At 29.1% G+C, this 16763-nt stretch overlaps 1 protein-coding gene across 2 annotated transcripts; it reads left to right on the top strand.

The window, feature by feature from the left end:
• The first annotated feature begins 3082 nt into the window (after positions 1 to 3082).
• LOC110636971 (transcription factor bHLH130) lies at positions 3083 to 5992 on the top strand. 2 transcript variants are annotated; one of them, XM_058143784.1, is made up of 6 exons: positions 3083 to 4045; positions 4612 to 4940; positions 5019 to 5189; positions 5351 to 5416; positions 5497 to 5568; positions 5650 to 5992. In XM_058143784.1, the coding sequence occupies exons 1-6, from the start codon at positions 3643 to 3645 to the stop codon at positions 5719 to 5721; spliced, it is 1113 nt and encodes a 370-aa protein (XP_057999767.1). In that variant the 5' UTR covers positions 3083 to 3642; the 3' UTR covers positions 5722 to 5992. The 2 variants fall into 2 exon arrangements, with proteins under 2 accessions (XP_057999767.1, XP_057999768.1); XM_058143785.1 differs by having other exon boundaries at positions 3089 to 4045; positions 5500 to 5568.
• The last annotated feature ends 10771 nt before the right edge of the window (positions 5993 to 16763 follow it).

The raw sequence follows: 16763 nt of genomic DNA, 5'->3' as shown, positions 1-16763 counted from the left end.
TTAAAGTAGTGAATATATTTGATCATATCTATAGGAGATTGAGAGGATTAATTAATATATTTACTATGATAAGTTTATTATGAGTCTTTTTTTTAGTGAAATTGAGTTAATAGATAGTATAACTTTAAATTTATAATTAATAAATAATTTATTATTAATATTATTATAGTGGAGGATAACGTATTCATGGATGTAGCCTAAACATGCCAAGTAATATACATTCAGCTATTTGATTAAACTGGATTAAAGTTTTGTTTATTTTACGAAAAATAATTTATGTATGAAAAATATTTTTAATAAAAATTATTTTCTTAAAAAATATTTTCCATAAAAGAATTTTCTATTGTTTGACTATAGTTTTAAATTAATAATATATGTTGATAACATGTATATACAAGTGATTTTAATTTTAACAAGATTGGCAAAGTTGAGAAAATGATTTTCTCTTTTAGTTAGAGGGAAAATCACTTAATTTTCTTTTTTATTAAAAAATATTTTTTATTTATTTAATTTTTTAAGTATCTAAAATATTAAAAATGCAAATATTTTTTATAAAATAAACTCAACATTTCTTTATACTATTAATTAAAGATTAGCAAGAAATAAGACGAATTTGTGCTTAATCAAAAGTGACAAACATTTTTTTTAATCAAATGATAGTTTGAAAAAAAAAATTGTAAATTTATTAAAATAAGAATTACATTATTTATAAATGCAAATCTATTTTCATCAAGAGAATCAACAAATTTAAGGTTAAAGTGGGAATAAATTGATACTTTGCCCTTTTCAATCTTTACTTCTTTTTATTTTTTTTTTTTTCAGAGATATAAATGTGATTCACTTGAAGATTAGGAATTATTCTTAATAATGTCACCCTTGAAAATTCTTTAGTTTCATATTTTATAAAAATAAAATAAAAAAAAAACAAAAGCAAAAGCATACCAAGTCCAAGGCACATTGTGATGGCAATATTGTAAAAATAAGAAAATCTATGGTATTAGTGAAATGGAAACACCTCGACTTATTTTTTGAGTTCATGATAAATAAGTCTAAGAAAATATTTGATTTGATTTATAAATTCATTAAATTTATTTATAAATAAAAAATTATAAATAAATTAATATTTAATTTAATTTATAATTAAAAAAGTATTTAAAATAAATTATAAATTATAAGTAATAATATTTTATTAATGACTTATCTACTTATTTTAAAATTACTCTTTAATTAAGTAAAAAATTATATTATCTTAATAATTTTTAAAAATATTAATATTATTTTTATTTTAATAAATAATATTTAATTACATATTTTTTTATAAATTTAATAAATTAAATTATTTTTAAGAACTTTTTAATTAAATATTGAAATTATTTAAATAATTTAATTAAATAATTAATTATTTATTTTTAAATTGACATATAAATTAAAAAAAGTTGAGCAAAAATTAAAAATAGGTAAAATAATAAAAATTCATCAATGAAAACGAAGGCAAGAATCGGACGCGGCACGAATCCGGTTCTAAACGTATCTAACGGTGACGTCAAGGCATTTAACTGGTCAGTAGTTTTTAGTCTCCTTGTGCCTTGTTGACTATGCTTTGCTTTTTATCTCAGGCATCGGTTCGAGGGGCAGCTCTGTGAGGATTCTATTCCCGAGGTTAACGCCGTCCCACATCTCTTTCCCTCAATTCCAAAAAAAACAAATACTTTCCCCCTTTCGGTTTTTCCTAATTTGTTTATACAAATAAAATAAAATTTAAATTAAAATATAACCTTTTAAGAATCAAACGATTTATATATTGTGAAAATAAAATATATTAAATAATATAAAATAATCTTTTATATATCCTTAAAAAATTTTATAATTAATTATTTATTAAAATATATTACTATAATTTTTTTTTATAAATTATAGATCATAATATAAAATATTTAAGAATTTAGAAAAAACATATTATTTATTTTTCAATTATTTTTAATTATTTATAAAATCATATTAATTAAATTTTTAAAAATATATTACTTTCTTTAATCATTTTTCTATTATTTTTTAAACAAATTATATATAAATGATTATCTATTATTAAAGTAGTTATACAAATATAATACTTTTTAATATTTTATAAACTATTTTATTAATAAAAAGAAACTTAATAACATAGTTTTTTTAAATTGGAAAGAGAGTAAAAAATTAATAATAAATTTAAATAAAAAGACAATTCTGTTCATATAATAAAATTTTAAAATTAAAATATTTTAAAGCAATGAGGTTAAGAGAATGAAGTCCAACTAGAATTTATCAACGGGCGATATACTATTAATTATTAGATTAAATTATTAAATAATTTTAAAATATAAATAAATATTTATAAAAATAATAAAAATTAATATACAATTTTTGACATATGTTAGTATTAAATTTTGATTTGGCAAAAGTAATCTCATTTATTTTAGGACATAAAGTTGAATAAATTTTGACAATCGTCTCTGAACTTATTTAATATAACATTATAACCATTTAACTTAAAAATATAACATAAAACCCCATCAACTTTTAAATTTTATACAGTAAAAACTCTCGAACTTTTAATTATCTATTTTTCAGTTAGATATTGATCTGAATAGTTCTAGCATAGAGCTTAGTTAATATTTCTTTTTTCTCTATCAAATTATATATAAATTGAATTAATTTTTTCATTATAAATAAAATAATTTTTTAGATATAGAGAAAATAATTTTATAATTTAAATAAAAAAATAAAAAAAAATATTGATTAAAAGTTATGTGAAAACTATTAAAATTAATTTTTTATTAAAAAATTAATAATTAAAAATTAAAATAATTTTATTATATAAAATTTAAAAAATTTTATATTTAAATATTATAATATTATAATATTATAATCAAATAAATTTAAAAATAATTATTAAAATTTACCCAATAAAGTTTCATGTTTGCTTTACATGCTTGACAATTGAATAATTTTGCATAACATCGGGGGCCATTTTGGTCATCAATGAAAAGACACAAAACTTAGGTGTGTTGAGAGAGAGAGAGAGAGAGGGATCAGATTGATTGCTCTTTGTACTTTCACATTGGGTGCTCCATTGCACAAAAGAAGATAAATATTTGCTATTACTTCTTTCTATCATCTCTCTCTCTCTCTTTCCGTCTTTCCCTCCTTCCTTCCCATCTTTAACCTTCAAAGGACTTCCTTGCTTCTGGTGCTTTGAAAAGAAAATCTGAGGTTCTTGTTTACCCTCTACTCTATTTTCTTTAAACCAGTTCTGTTCTTTCAATCTTTTCACTTGATACAATCCTTCTACACAGAACAAAGCCTCTAAGTTCCATTTATTTACTGTTTTCAGTATCTTCTTCCTTGGGTTCTCCCTGAAAAGTTCTTGAGCTTTTTCTTGGGTTGCTTCCTCTTCAAGATCTTATCTTACTCTGCTTAAAAAATAAGCTGAAAGATTTTTTTTTTTCCTCCTGAGAAAGTGATGGGAAAATATTCTCAGAATTTTCAAGGAAATAAATTTGTATTAAGGTACGAGTAATTGTTCCCTAGCATCAAGTCTCTTGACTCTAGCTTACAATTTTAGAAAAGAAACAAGTTAAAACAGAGCAAACAGAGCATTTGTTCATGGATTCGAGTAGCAATCACAGTTATCACAACCAGAACAGTCAATCCTGTTCTGGGTTGTTGCGGTTTCGATCAGCTCCAAGCTCACTTCTTGCAAATTTCAATGATAATGGAGGTAGCAATGATTCTGTTATGAGTTTCCAAGTATTCGAGGATAGATCTGCAGTAAGAGTGAGAGAGCCACCTCTCAATTATGCAAATTCTCCGCAGAATTACACCGGTTTGCCTCCTCATTACCCAAGACAAAGTTCAGCTACGACTTCTTCTGCTATGGATAGCTGTTATGGTTTGATAGGTTCAATGGCAATGGGTAATCATGAGCAAGCCAAAAGGTTTGATTCAAATCTTGCTAGACAGAATAGCTCCCCTGCTGGACTTTTTGCTAACCTCTCTGTTCAAAATGGTATTTATCTTGCTCTCATTTTTAAATGAATCCCCTTAAGCTCACTATGTGATTTTTTAAGTTTTCCATGGTTGAAAGTTCCTTATTTCATGGATAAATATCGCTAGCCATACCTTTAAATTTGCTTGTATTCTTGAGATATGTGTATTAAAGAAATTATTATGAGAAGCTCATTACCTTAGAGAGTGGAATGGATGATGATTCACTGCATCTTAAAATGTAAAAAATTTATATTCTATAGATGAGTTTGAGCAATCGATGGAGCTAAGATGCAACTGAGCAGTGAAAAGATGAAGAAATTGAAGAAAAATGGAGTCTTAAAGAAAAGAAATATGTCTGTATATGGCTTAGTTAAGATGGTTTAATGTTATGAGTTTTGATGTCATCATGTAACCAAAATCTTACAGCAAATTTCAATTCAAAAAAATTTTATTGAGATCATGTATGGTTTGTTTTTGTATTATAAATTCCTCATTCTGGTAAGTGGAGAGAAATATAATGGCAGAAGCCTTATTAAAGATTACAAAGTAGAAGGAAATATTGAAGATCTCTCCAGTATATTGCAGGCTATGCCACCGTGAAAGGCATGGGGAACTACGCTGGGATGAATGGTACAAATGGAGAAGTAAGTCCAAGATTAAAGAGCCAACTTAGCTTCCCAGCAAGAGCGCCTTCTTCTTTGGGGATGTTGTCTCAGATATCAGCAATCGAGAGTGAAAGTATTGATGCAGCGAGCCCTGATAGTGGAAAGCTCAGAAATGGCAACTGTGACAGTCGATTTTATAGCTCTACTGGGTTCCCATATGGTTCTTGGAATGAATCACATTTTGCAGAAAATTTTAATGGCATGAAGAGAGATCCAGATGATAATGGAAAGCTATTTTCTAATATTCAGGTACCAATTTGTGCATTAGGTGTGAAGTTATCTGTTTTGATTGTTCAAATTCTAATCTAAATGATTATTTAAAATTAGAATGGAGAGCTCGGGAATCGTGTTCATGTATTATCGCGCCACTTAAGTTTGCCAAAGACATCAGTGGATATGGTTGCCATGGAAAAGTTCCTCCATTTCCAAGATTCTGTTCCTTGTAAAATAAGGGCAAAGCGTGGTTGTGCCACTCATCCTCGAAGTATTGCAGAAAGAGTAAGATTCTATATCATCTATCAATCAAACAATGAATATCTGTATAATGTTGCTGCAGTGATAGTCTTGGTCTTTTGCTTAATCTGTGAAAATCAATTGCTTTCAACTATGACATGCCGTTGTTTAAATTGGTTGATTCAGATTGTTCATTCTTTTTTCAGGTGAGAAGAACCCGGATTAGCGAAAGAATGAGGAAACTACAGGAGCTTGTCCCAAACATGGACAAGGTAGAACTTCTCCATACATACACTCTTACGCCTCAAAACCATCACCTTAGAAAACTCACGCTGTTTATTTTTCTTCTTAGCAGCAAACAAACACAGCAGACATGCTAGATTTGGCTGTTGTGTACATCAAAGATCTTCAAAAGCAATACAAGGTATTAAAGAAAAAGAGAAAAACCAATCAATGTAGCAAATAATTTTATCATTTTTCATTCACAGTTGTTTTTTCCATGCAGACTCTCAGTGACAACAGAGCCAACTGCAAGTGTTTGAGTAAACAGAAGCCAGTGCAAAATGAAATTGTTTGACATGCTTCTGTACAGAGAATAAGGGAAGTGGATAGATAGGAACATGTTCTTATTTATCTTTTTCTGTGATGTGAACAAGTGTCTAGAATCAAGATATGTTCTTCTTTCCATGCTCAAGCATTGCAAGTTTGGTAGAATTTTCACTGTTAGATTATGATATGGAAGGTAACAAAGCTTCCAATTACACAATACCTGAAATAAAAGAGAGAAATGTACAGTGCATGTTCTTGTAATTTATCTTGTTCTCTATATGCAAGTTACGTGTTGTTTAGCCTGGCTTGATCTAATAACTGAGGATATATTATCACCTAACAGAATCAAGTCCGACTCTTTGTAGAAGTAAATTTGAGATGTGAATTTTACTTCTTATCTCAATGTCCATCTAAGAATTTAGATTGTAGTTATTTGGACAAGATCATTAATTTTTTCAACCTATATGTACAGTTGTCCATGGGGCACAGTTCTACAAAACATTGTCTAGGATTTATAGGTTGAATAAATGGCCTGATGACCTCAGTACTTGTTGTCTTTTTCCCTCGTTTGATAAACCTTATCCATTTATTATTATATTCAAGGACAGCACTAAATGAGCAAATGATGAATGGAATGGTTAAAAATTATTTATTATTTTTAATTAAAATAAAAAACTAAAAAAATGTTGAGAACTTTCTAGAACAAAATTCTGTAAAAAAGCACAACCTAGAGCAAAATTCAATGGCAAAGATCAAATCTTCAACAAAGCCCAAGAACAAAGACCTTGCTTCATGTCTTAAGTTTTTTTTTTTAATTAAAAATAGTAAATAATATTTAATATCTAAAAATATGAAAACTAATATTTTGTAATTAAAATTAAAAAAACATTTATTTTATTACAAAAATTGAATATATTTAATTTTAAGAGAAATTATATATAAAAAAATTTTATTCGTGCAATTTTACTTCAAAGCCTAAAATTTATTTTATGTCAAAATGATACTTAAGATTTACTCACTATTAGCAAATAACAGTATTTTTGTAAACATAGTTTGAATTAGCTGATATGGCATTAGAAAAATAATTTTTAAATATTTTAAAAAGATTTTTTAATAATTAAAAATTAAGAAAAAAAGAAAATATATTTAATGTATTGTTTTTATTGCGACGGAGGCATACAATTTCCTTCTTCTCTTTCCCTTTTCTCATCCACAATCCTTAATTCTCCTAATTGCAGCACAATGAGCTCCTAATCCGAGTCAAAGTCTCATCCAAACAAGATGAGCAAACGATAGAGCAATGTCAAGCTTTCAGTGCAAGTGAAGACAGCCAAGACAGAGGAAAATCAAGGAGATTTTATAAGTGTTGTTGATTTCAACATCTTGGTAAGTATAATTTTTTTTTCTTTGGATTAATAATGAGAATTGTAAAAATTGTGAAGTAATAGTGACTGTTTGGCATTGCACTTGAAGGGCCGAAACCGCTTTTCTGAATAAAAATATAATTTTAGATATTGTTTGATACAACGTGTAGCGTGTAGAGATTGTAATAATAATAAATCTCCAAAGAACAATAAAGGTTTGATCCAAAACCTCCAGAAAAAAGAGATAAAAGTTAGCAAAGAAATTTTATTGAAAATTGAAGAAATAAACAAAGTTATAAAATCTAAATATAATGGGAGTATTTATAAGGTTTGATAGTCCTAAACTAATTAGAATAAGATAACTGTTATCTAGGAGTTTTAGAAAAACATAAATACAGTAAGAAATTTAGATATAATAGAAAAATAACTAATCCTGATTAAAACTAGTTAACTAATAAATATTTTTATTAAAATAAATTAAATTTAAATGCTCCGCATGATTCAACCCCACTTTTGAGAAAATTTGATCTCGAATTTTAATTTCTAGACCGAATAATAATGGAACGACTATCTCCCATATCATTCTCCTCCACTTGAGATAAATTCGGTCTCGAATTTTAAAGTGTTATGAATCAAAATCTCTATTGGAAGATCACACCATATCTTCTTCTTGAATGGTATCAACAAGATTGGCTTGAACAAAATTGATTTGAGGAAATTTGCATCTTCCTTGGCATACTTAGACTCACCTGGACAAATAAAATCAACAACAATACTAGGAAAATTATTAGAGAAAATTTCAATCTTCATTGAGATCTCCTTGGCTTGATGTTCTTCTTTCCCCATAACACTCTTTTCAAACTCTTCATCATCTACCATAGTAAAAGACATTGCAAAAGTGTTAGATTCAAATTCAAGATGATCTCTTTATTCTACAAAATCTTTTAGGACGTGTTTACTTAGAGAAAAGTGTTTGTTGTTTTTCATCTCTAAAATTTTTAGAAAATTGGAATAATGTTCTCTGCAGAAAATTTAGAGAACATGTTTATTTATCAAAGTTGGAAAAAAGTTCTCTTTAAAAAAAATGGAGAACGTGTTTATTAGTTAGAAATGGAAAACAAATTTCCTATTTTAAAATCTGGAGAATATGTTTATTTATAAAAAAAATTTGGAATTGTTTTCCAAATTGTAAAACTAAAAATATATTTATATTATGTAAAAAAATCATTTTATTTTTTTTTTACAAGTTGTTATTGATTTTATTATCACTTAATAATTATCGAATGCAATTTCAAAGTAACAATTTATTTTGATTATTTTTAAATAGATAAATTTAACTCATGTTACATAACAAAATACAATTTAGAAAAAAACTATAAATAAATATAACTTCAAATTACAATAAGAAAAGTGAAACAAAATATAAAGAAAAATTCATCATGAGTTTGATTAGATCATAAAATATTCTAATTTCTATTACGATTATTATAATCATTTCACAAATGATCTGCAATGGCTTCTCTAATTATTCCCATTTGCTTTTGTTGGGACAAATCTACCTCGATACCTTCTTGTTGTACTCCAAGACCTGCTTCTTCTTGTTATGTTAATCCTTCTCTACCATATAACATGAATAATTGATCAACTCTATCTTCCATTTTGATGAAATTATGTAGTGTACAACATGCAATTGCTATTAGCTTTTGTCGACGTAAAGGATAATTTGGTATTGATTTTAAAATTGAAAATCTAGCCTTCAATACGCGGAAAGCTCTCTCTATCACATTACGTGATGATGAATGCCTCTGATTAAATAATTCATATTTTCTTGTGATTCGCTCTCGTCCACAGAAATCATTTAAATGATATCTTTCATCACAATAAGAAGCCAAAAATCTTGGAATATTGAGATAGCTAGCAGCTATTACATAATAATAATCTATAAAGACATGTGTGTGTGTGTGTGTATATATATATATGTATAGCAATTAATTAATATCTAGCTTCAATACAATTATTACCACCACTTGGAAGCGGAAAATTATTTCCCAGTCTTGTTAATGCGTCAAGAAATACTCAAGAATCATTTGCTGTCCCTTCCCATCCAGAATACACAAATGTAAATATCATATCATGAGAACATGCAGCCATAATATTTTGTGTGACAAGTGGTGCCTTTCTACCACAAAACATTTTTTGTTTTGATGTTGGAGACCAAGTTGCAACATGAGTACCGTCAATTACACCTATACATTTCCATACCAAACAATACACTATTAATTCATGCATAAAATACATGCATCAACAGTTATTGTAATTAAGTAATAGAGACAAAATCTAAAAATATGTAATACCACAAAATATGGATACCAACTTGGATTACTTTGAATTTCTAGTTGCATAAGACCTCCGTTCACATGTTTAATCAAATAGTACCTAAGGTAGCCGCCAGTGCTCTAATCACCATTTATGCACTGTGCCAAGTGAATGTTGAAATCTTTTAGCCACAATCCTTTGATGAATGCCATGGCATAAAATTGCCAATCCCATAGCTACTCCTTCCTCTACACTAGCATTTCTCTAATCTCTTAATAAACTCATCAATTTTAGTCTATCACACAAATTTGTAAATACATGGGGTGCCATGCGAAATCCTTCATAACATCTAGTCGGATTTCCTACTAATACTTTAAGGATGTATTCTTTCCACTAAGCATAGAAGTTCTACAAGGTACCCTTTCTACAAAACCTTTTTCATGATTCATCAAATATCTAACTACAAATAAATCTAATATGTCATCATCCTCATCATTACTAAAACTATCACTACTAGTGGAATATATTATCACTTGATTATAATCTAAATTTTGTTCCATAGATCCTGCATGAAAATAAAATAATAAAAAAAATGAGTATGAAAAACATTCATTCATACATTTTTATAATGCACATATAGAGAAATGCTTTTCTAATAAAATAAAAGGCAAACCATTAATATACTAAATTCAACTACAAATCATTTTCTTAAATAAAGAAGTTTGGAAATGAATTACAATCATAATTCTCAAAAAATAACACATAATCATATCAAACTGTCCACCCAAGTTTTTCTTCCATTAGCACGCATCAAAACAAACAATTTTCTCCAATCTTAATTGACAAACTTTTCAAGTGCTTTGCTGTATGCAGCATCAGAAACACCTTTCATCGCCTCCAACATATCCATACATGCTTCTATAGAATATGGATCAGACATAACACTTGTAGCTTCATTACGTTGTGATTTGTATTTTTGAGCTTTGGCCAAATCCCTTTTTGCTCTAGCACTAAGTGAAGATGCCCACATTTCTAAACAGGAATCCAATTTCTCAAATTTTGATTCTTTCTTCACCCTGTTACAACCAGGAATATAATCATCAATAAATTGCTTCCCTTTTGAGTTCCCAATACTAGATTTTTCACCATCAGATCCATGGATGCCTCTATTTAAAAATTCTTCCTCAGTCTGATGCTCTTCATCTGAGGTAGGAGGCAATTGTGTAGAAGCATGGTGAAGATGCCCGATAGCAGTAGATTTGCTAAAAACTTGACCAAGTAGGTCATAATGATTACACCCTTTTTTTTTTTATATGCCTAAAGTTCTTATATTTCTGCAATTTAAAAAGTATAGTATATTAGCTATTGCTAATAAAAAACAAGAATTTTCATGCAATCAACTCAACTCAACTAAGCCTTTATCCTAAAAATTTGGGGTCGGCTTTATGAATTCTCTTTCTCCACTCTAAATGATTTTGTGTTATATCCTCGGAAGTGTGTTATGCTTCTAGGTCAGGTTGTACTACTCTCCTCCAAGTCAATTTAGGTCTAACCCTTCTTTTCTTTCTATCATCTACCCTAATGTGCTCTACTTGTCTAACTGGAGCCCCCGTATGTCTACGCTTCACATGACCAAACTACCTTAATCTCCCTTCTCTCAACTTATTCTCAATTGATACCACTCCTACCTTTTCTCTAATATTCTCATTACGGACTTTATCTAGTCTAGTATGGCCACTCATTCATCTTAACATTCTCATCTCTGCAACTCTTATCTTAGACACATACGACTCCTTTAGTGCTCAATATTAAATACCATATAACATGGCCGGTCATATGGTTGTACGGTAAAATTCTCTGTTCAACTTATTGGGAATCTTGCGATCACATAAAACTCCCGTGGCACGTCTCCACTTCAACCATTCGGCTTTAATCCTATGACTAACATCCTCCTCACATCTTTCATATACTTACAGGACTGAGCCGAGATATTTAAAGTGATTACTTTGGGACAGTATCACTCCATCCAAACTAACTCCTTCCCTATCATCAGTTTGGCCTTCACTGAACTTGCAATGCATGTATTCTGTCTTCGTTCTACTTAACTTAAAGCCCTTTGACTCTAGAGTACTTTTCCAAAGCTCTAGCTTTCTATTAACTTCTTTTTGCATCTCATCTATCAGAACTATATCATTCGCAAATATCATACACTAAGGGATACTTTATTGTATATGTTTCGTTAATTCATCTAAAACTAATATAAAAAGGTAAGGGCTTACAGCTAAACCTCGGTGTAATCCAACTAAGATAGCAAAATCTCTTGTGTCCCCTCCCACTGTGCGCATAATAGTAGTTGCTCCTTCGTACATGTCTTTCAATACTTGTATGTACCTAATACATATCCACTTTTGTTCTAACACTCTCCATAAGACATCTCTTGGAACACTATCATACGCTTTCTCCAGATCCATAAAAACCATGTGTAAATCTTTCCTCGCATCTCTATATTTCTCCATCAAGCTTCTGATGAGAAAGATTGCTTTCATAGTTGAACTATCAGGCATAAAGCCAAATTGATTGGGAGAGATAGAAGTATCATGACGTAGTCGATGTTTCACAACTCTCTCCCACAACTTCATGGTATGGCTCATGAGTTTAATTTCTCTATAGTTTGAGCAACTTGTCTCCCTTATTTTTAAAAATAGGTACAAATACTCCTCTTCCATTCATCAGGCATTTTCTTTGAATTTAGAATCTTATTAAACAATTTAGTTAACCATGCCACTCCCATATCTCCCAAACACTTTAAATTTTCATGCAATTAATGTAAAAAAAAACTTCTTTTTTTAATTTAAATTTCTTTAGATAATTTAAATAAAAAATTACCTTATAAAACATTTGCCAAACATCTTCTGCAGCAAAATGATGTTTGAGTTTGAATCATAATGACACCAGTGTGCTCCAACAATTCAGAAAATTGTGATGCTTTACACGAAGATGATTGTATTTTCCCTTCAGCTTATCTATACCATATCTCTCTCCTATTGCTAAATATAGCTCATCATCCATTTCTTGCCAATCACTTTGTTTAAAACTGGGTGTTCCATTAGAATCCTTTTTAACTCTTTCTTTCAATATTCTTAGAAATGAAACTTCATTTGCGTCAAACCATTCTTTCACATCTTAACCATCCCCAATCTTTCCCCCCATTTATTTACCAATTATAACACAATATTTACATGCAGTAAATTAAATATTCAAATAAATATATCAAATAAATTAAGTCCCACCAACTTAGTATATATAGATCAAGCCAAATAACATACCTTTAATGGATCTTGTATTGATTCGTTTCTCAAGCAAAAGATATTGGAAGCGAAGGAAGAAATTGCATCATATTAAGCTGAAAGAGAATATATGAAAAAATGTGTATATATATATTACAAAAAGTAGTCAACCAACTTTGCACCAAATCTGCCACAACATGAACACAAAAATGCAGCTAGGACACACAAATATTGTTCACAAAACAAAGTAGAAATGTGCACCAAGTGCAACATAGTAGAGTAGGACATAGATTCAACATCAATATTTGAGTACTCCTTTATCAAAACGAACCAATGGAGCACAAACAATTAAATCAAAGTAGTAAAAGAGACCTAACAACTGGAAAGTACAGCAACAAATTCTGTGTGTGTGTGTGTATGTGTGTGTATATATATATATATATATATATATATATATATATATATATATATATATAATGATTATTGAATTCCCACCTCCTGAGAAAATATCTTTATTCTTTTTCAATCCACGTGAAGGATTTTTTCTGATCAAGTCATTGCAGATAAATCTACCATGCAATTGCTTGACTAGTATTTTTCCTAAATTTGAAAGTATTCCATCACAAAATTCTACTTTGATGTCCCATAAAAGCTTTAAAATATATAATCTAACCACGTTAAGAAAAAGATAGAATTAATATGAATTTATTTAACATTATTATTGGAATTGAGGTTAACAATATTTTTTAAAACACATTAATTAAAAATATTAATATAAATTAATATTAAATAATATATTTTCAATTATAAGGCAGAGCTTCTTTCTATTCCAGACCCAACTTGCATGAAGAAAAGACACCATTCAGATAAGAAAAAAAATTAAAAATAACTAATTTGATCAATGGCTCATTCAGATTTTATTTATTTTAAGTGGATTGATAGATGAATGTCGGACCGGATTAAGTAAGATGGTAAACTTGAACTTTTACGTATATTGAAATGCATAAATGGTGATACTAAACTGTTCAAATGAAAACATTATTGAATCTAAGCTCAAACAAATGGCAATCTCTAATAACCCAACCTAAAGATCAATCTCTAACCAACCAAAAGAAAAACTAATAGCAAAAAGACAATACATAAGATACAATAAAGAAAAAAAAAATCATCTACATTATTCTTAGCTAAAGAAACAATGACAACATTGTCATTCTTGGAACATAAAGAACAAGAAGAATTATGAGCACTGTGAAGTCCAGTTCACAACAACACTTGATTAAAATACCTCCAACCTATCTCTTGTCCTTTTTTATTGAATCTCCAAATTAAAAGTTTCTACCATTTCCCGATTCAGAAAGAACAAGACAAACAGAATATGTAAGCTCACATTTACATAAGCCACATGATTGCAACAAAAAGTAACAATTCTATATGTGGGATTGAAGCTTATTGAATCTATACACTCAACTATTTTCTCAAATTTTCTCAATTACCAAAAAGACTAAATAAAAATGTAAAGGGAAAAAAAAAAGAAAAAAAGAAAAATGTACTTGATGATGTTGAACCCATGTAAAATTTAACTAGAGATCAAGTAAGCAAAAAGGGTATTGAGATTGAAGAAATTGAAAATTAACATGGGGTAGTTTGGATTATCAACGCAATCCAATATTTAAGGTTATTAAATTGGGGGAATCTCACAAGAAAAAAAAAACTAATAAGACGTCATGACTGAAGAGGAGAGATAATTGATTGAGAGAAGAATAGAGAAAGAACTCTTTGAAGAAAAGGATTAATTGATAATTGAGGAAGGGAGGAATAAAAGGGGAGAAAAGAGATAAAATGAAAAAAAAGTTCTGCCAGGATTCGAAGACATGCTTTTTAACGCTGATATAAAAACCTCAGTGTTTTCTATTTGGGAAACTTGTAGAAAATTTGGAAAACTCTCCAAATTTTATAACGGAAAATTTTGGAAAACAACTCAGAGATGTTTTCTAAATTTTCTTTTAAATTTGGAAAACTATTTCTTAACTCGTTTTTGGAAAATTAATCAAAATGAACAGAATATTCTAATTTCCATTTTCTGTAGAAAAATTTTCTAGAAAATTAGAAAATTCTCTCTAAGTAAATAGGCCCTTAATGATTTGTCTTCAATCTTTTGTATGAACATTGACCTCCTCATCAAGCATGCCGATTCATCTTATTCATAATCTTCCTCTTCATCCTCTCCATTAGGTCCACAATTGATTTCACCATCATCATCATCATGTTTTTCAATGATGTTGATAGATTTCCTCTTTGGACATTCATTAGACCTGTGCCCCATCTCATTACACTCTTGCTTTTCACTGGAATTGGCTTAGCATAAGGATTATTTGTCTTTGGAGGGTTAGAACTATTAGCTTTATTGTTGAAACTTGCAGGATTTTTGGCTATCTCCACATTACCACCCAAAGAAACATCTTGTGAGGTTCTCTCCTTTTCAGTTCTAGCTTGGTGGTTATCCCTATCATATGTGGGATAATAAATTTGGCAAGTTTTCTCCCATAATATCATCTCAGCTTTCAAGGCTAAGTTCCTTGCCTCTTGCGCACTCATCACCATTTGAATTCCAATTTTATCACAAATTGAAGGTTTTAATCCACTCAAATATCGCGTTGCTTGTTGATTATCACTTTCGCATAAGTGATTTCTTACTGCCAACCTTAAGAATTCAGCAGTATATTCATTGACACTTCTATTTCCCTGCAAATAATTTTGGTAAGCTTCAAATAAATATTATTCATAATCTGAAGGTAAAAATCTACCTCTTAATAATTGTTGCATCATCCTTCCTATGGTGATTGGATTGCGCCCTTCTAGCCTCCTTGTCTCTTTCAATCGATCCCACTATACGGAAGCTTCTCCCTTTAATCTATAAGCCACTAATTTTACCTTTTGCTCCTCAGAAATTTTAGCATACTTGAAGAAATGATCCACCTCAGTCAACCAATAAAGAAAACCTTCAATGTTAAGATCTCCACTAAAGGTAGGGATATCCATCTTCAATTTGAACTCATCATCCCTCTTATGCTATTGTTGGAAATTTTGGCTACCTCTTTCTTATTCTTGGCATGCAACATACCTGAAGTCCATCTCCTCATCTTTGCTTGTATCATCATCCATCATGGCTATTCTTTTTGGATTGATAAGAACAGGTTCAAGTTCAACTCTACTTGGGTTAACTCAAACAGGATCAAGTTCAACTCTGCCGGGGTTAACTCCACTGGTTTGGATAGGTACTTGATTCCTATTTTCACCAACATTCATTTTGGTTTACAATTGCTCTTATATCACTTGTAATTGCCACGTAATTTCTTTTAGAGAATTTCAATGCTTTTCGATTGCTCTTGAAGCAGCTACTAACCCCTGATCACTGTTATGAGATTGATTGCCACCACCACCACCACCAATCCTTGATCTAATACTACCTGACGTAGCGTGTAAAGATTGTCATAAGAACAAATCTCCAAAGAACAACAAAAGTTTAATCCAAAACCTTAAGAAAAAAGAGATAAAAGTAAGCAAAGAAATTTTATTGAAATTTGAAGAAATAAGTAAAATTACAAAATCTGAATATAATGGCAGGTATTTATAGGATTTGATAGTCCTAAACTAATTAGAATAAGATAACTATTATCTAGGAGTTTTACATAAACATAAATAGAATAAGAAATCTAGATAGAACAAGAAAATAACTAATCTTAATTGAAATTAGATAACTAATAAATATTTCTATTAAAATAAAATAAAATAAATTTAAGTGCTCCATATTACTGTTGAAAAAAGTAATTTAAAAAAAGTTATTTTATTATTTTAGTATTCTTATAACTGAAATTTATCAAATTTAATTTTAAATTATTTTTTAATATTATCTAACTCGTATATTTAAAAAATTGATTTTCTCAATAGCAATTATAACAGTAATGCCAAACAGGCCCATAATCTTCAAATTGCAAGGATGTGAGAATGAAATCGGCATATCTCATATAAGGGAGGAAAATTTATTTTATGAAATAAACAAAATAAAAAAATGTCCCTAAAAAATGCCACCAATACTTCCCTCA

The sequence above is a fragment of the Hevea brasiliensis genome, chromosome 3 (genome assembly GCF_030052815.1).
Source record: "Hevea brasiliensis isolate MT/VB/25A 57/8 chromosome 3, ASM3005281v1, whole genome shotgun sequence".
Lineage (NCBI taxonomy): Eukaryota > Viridiplantae > Streptophyta > Magnoliopsida > Malpighiales > Euphorbiaceae > Hevea > Hevea brasiliensis.
This window is presented reverse-complemented; position numbering and strand designations above follow the sequence as displayed.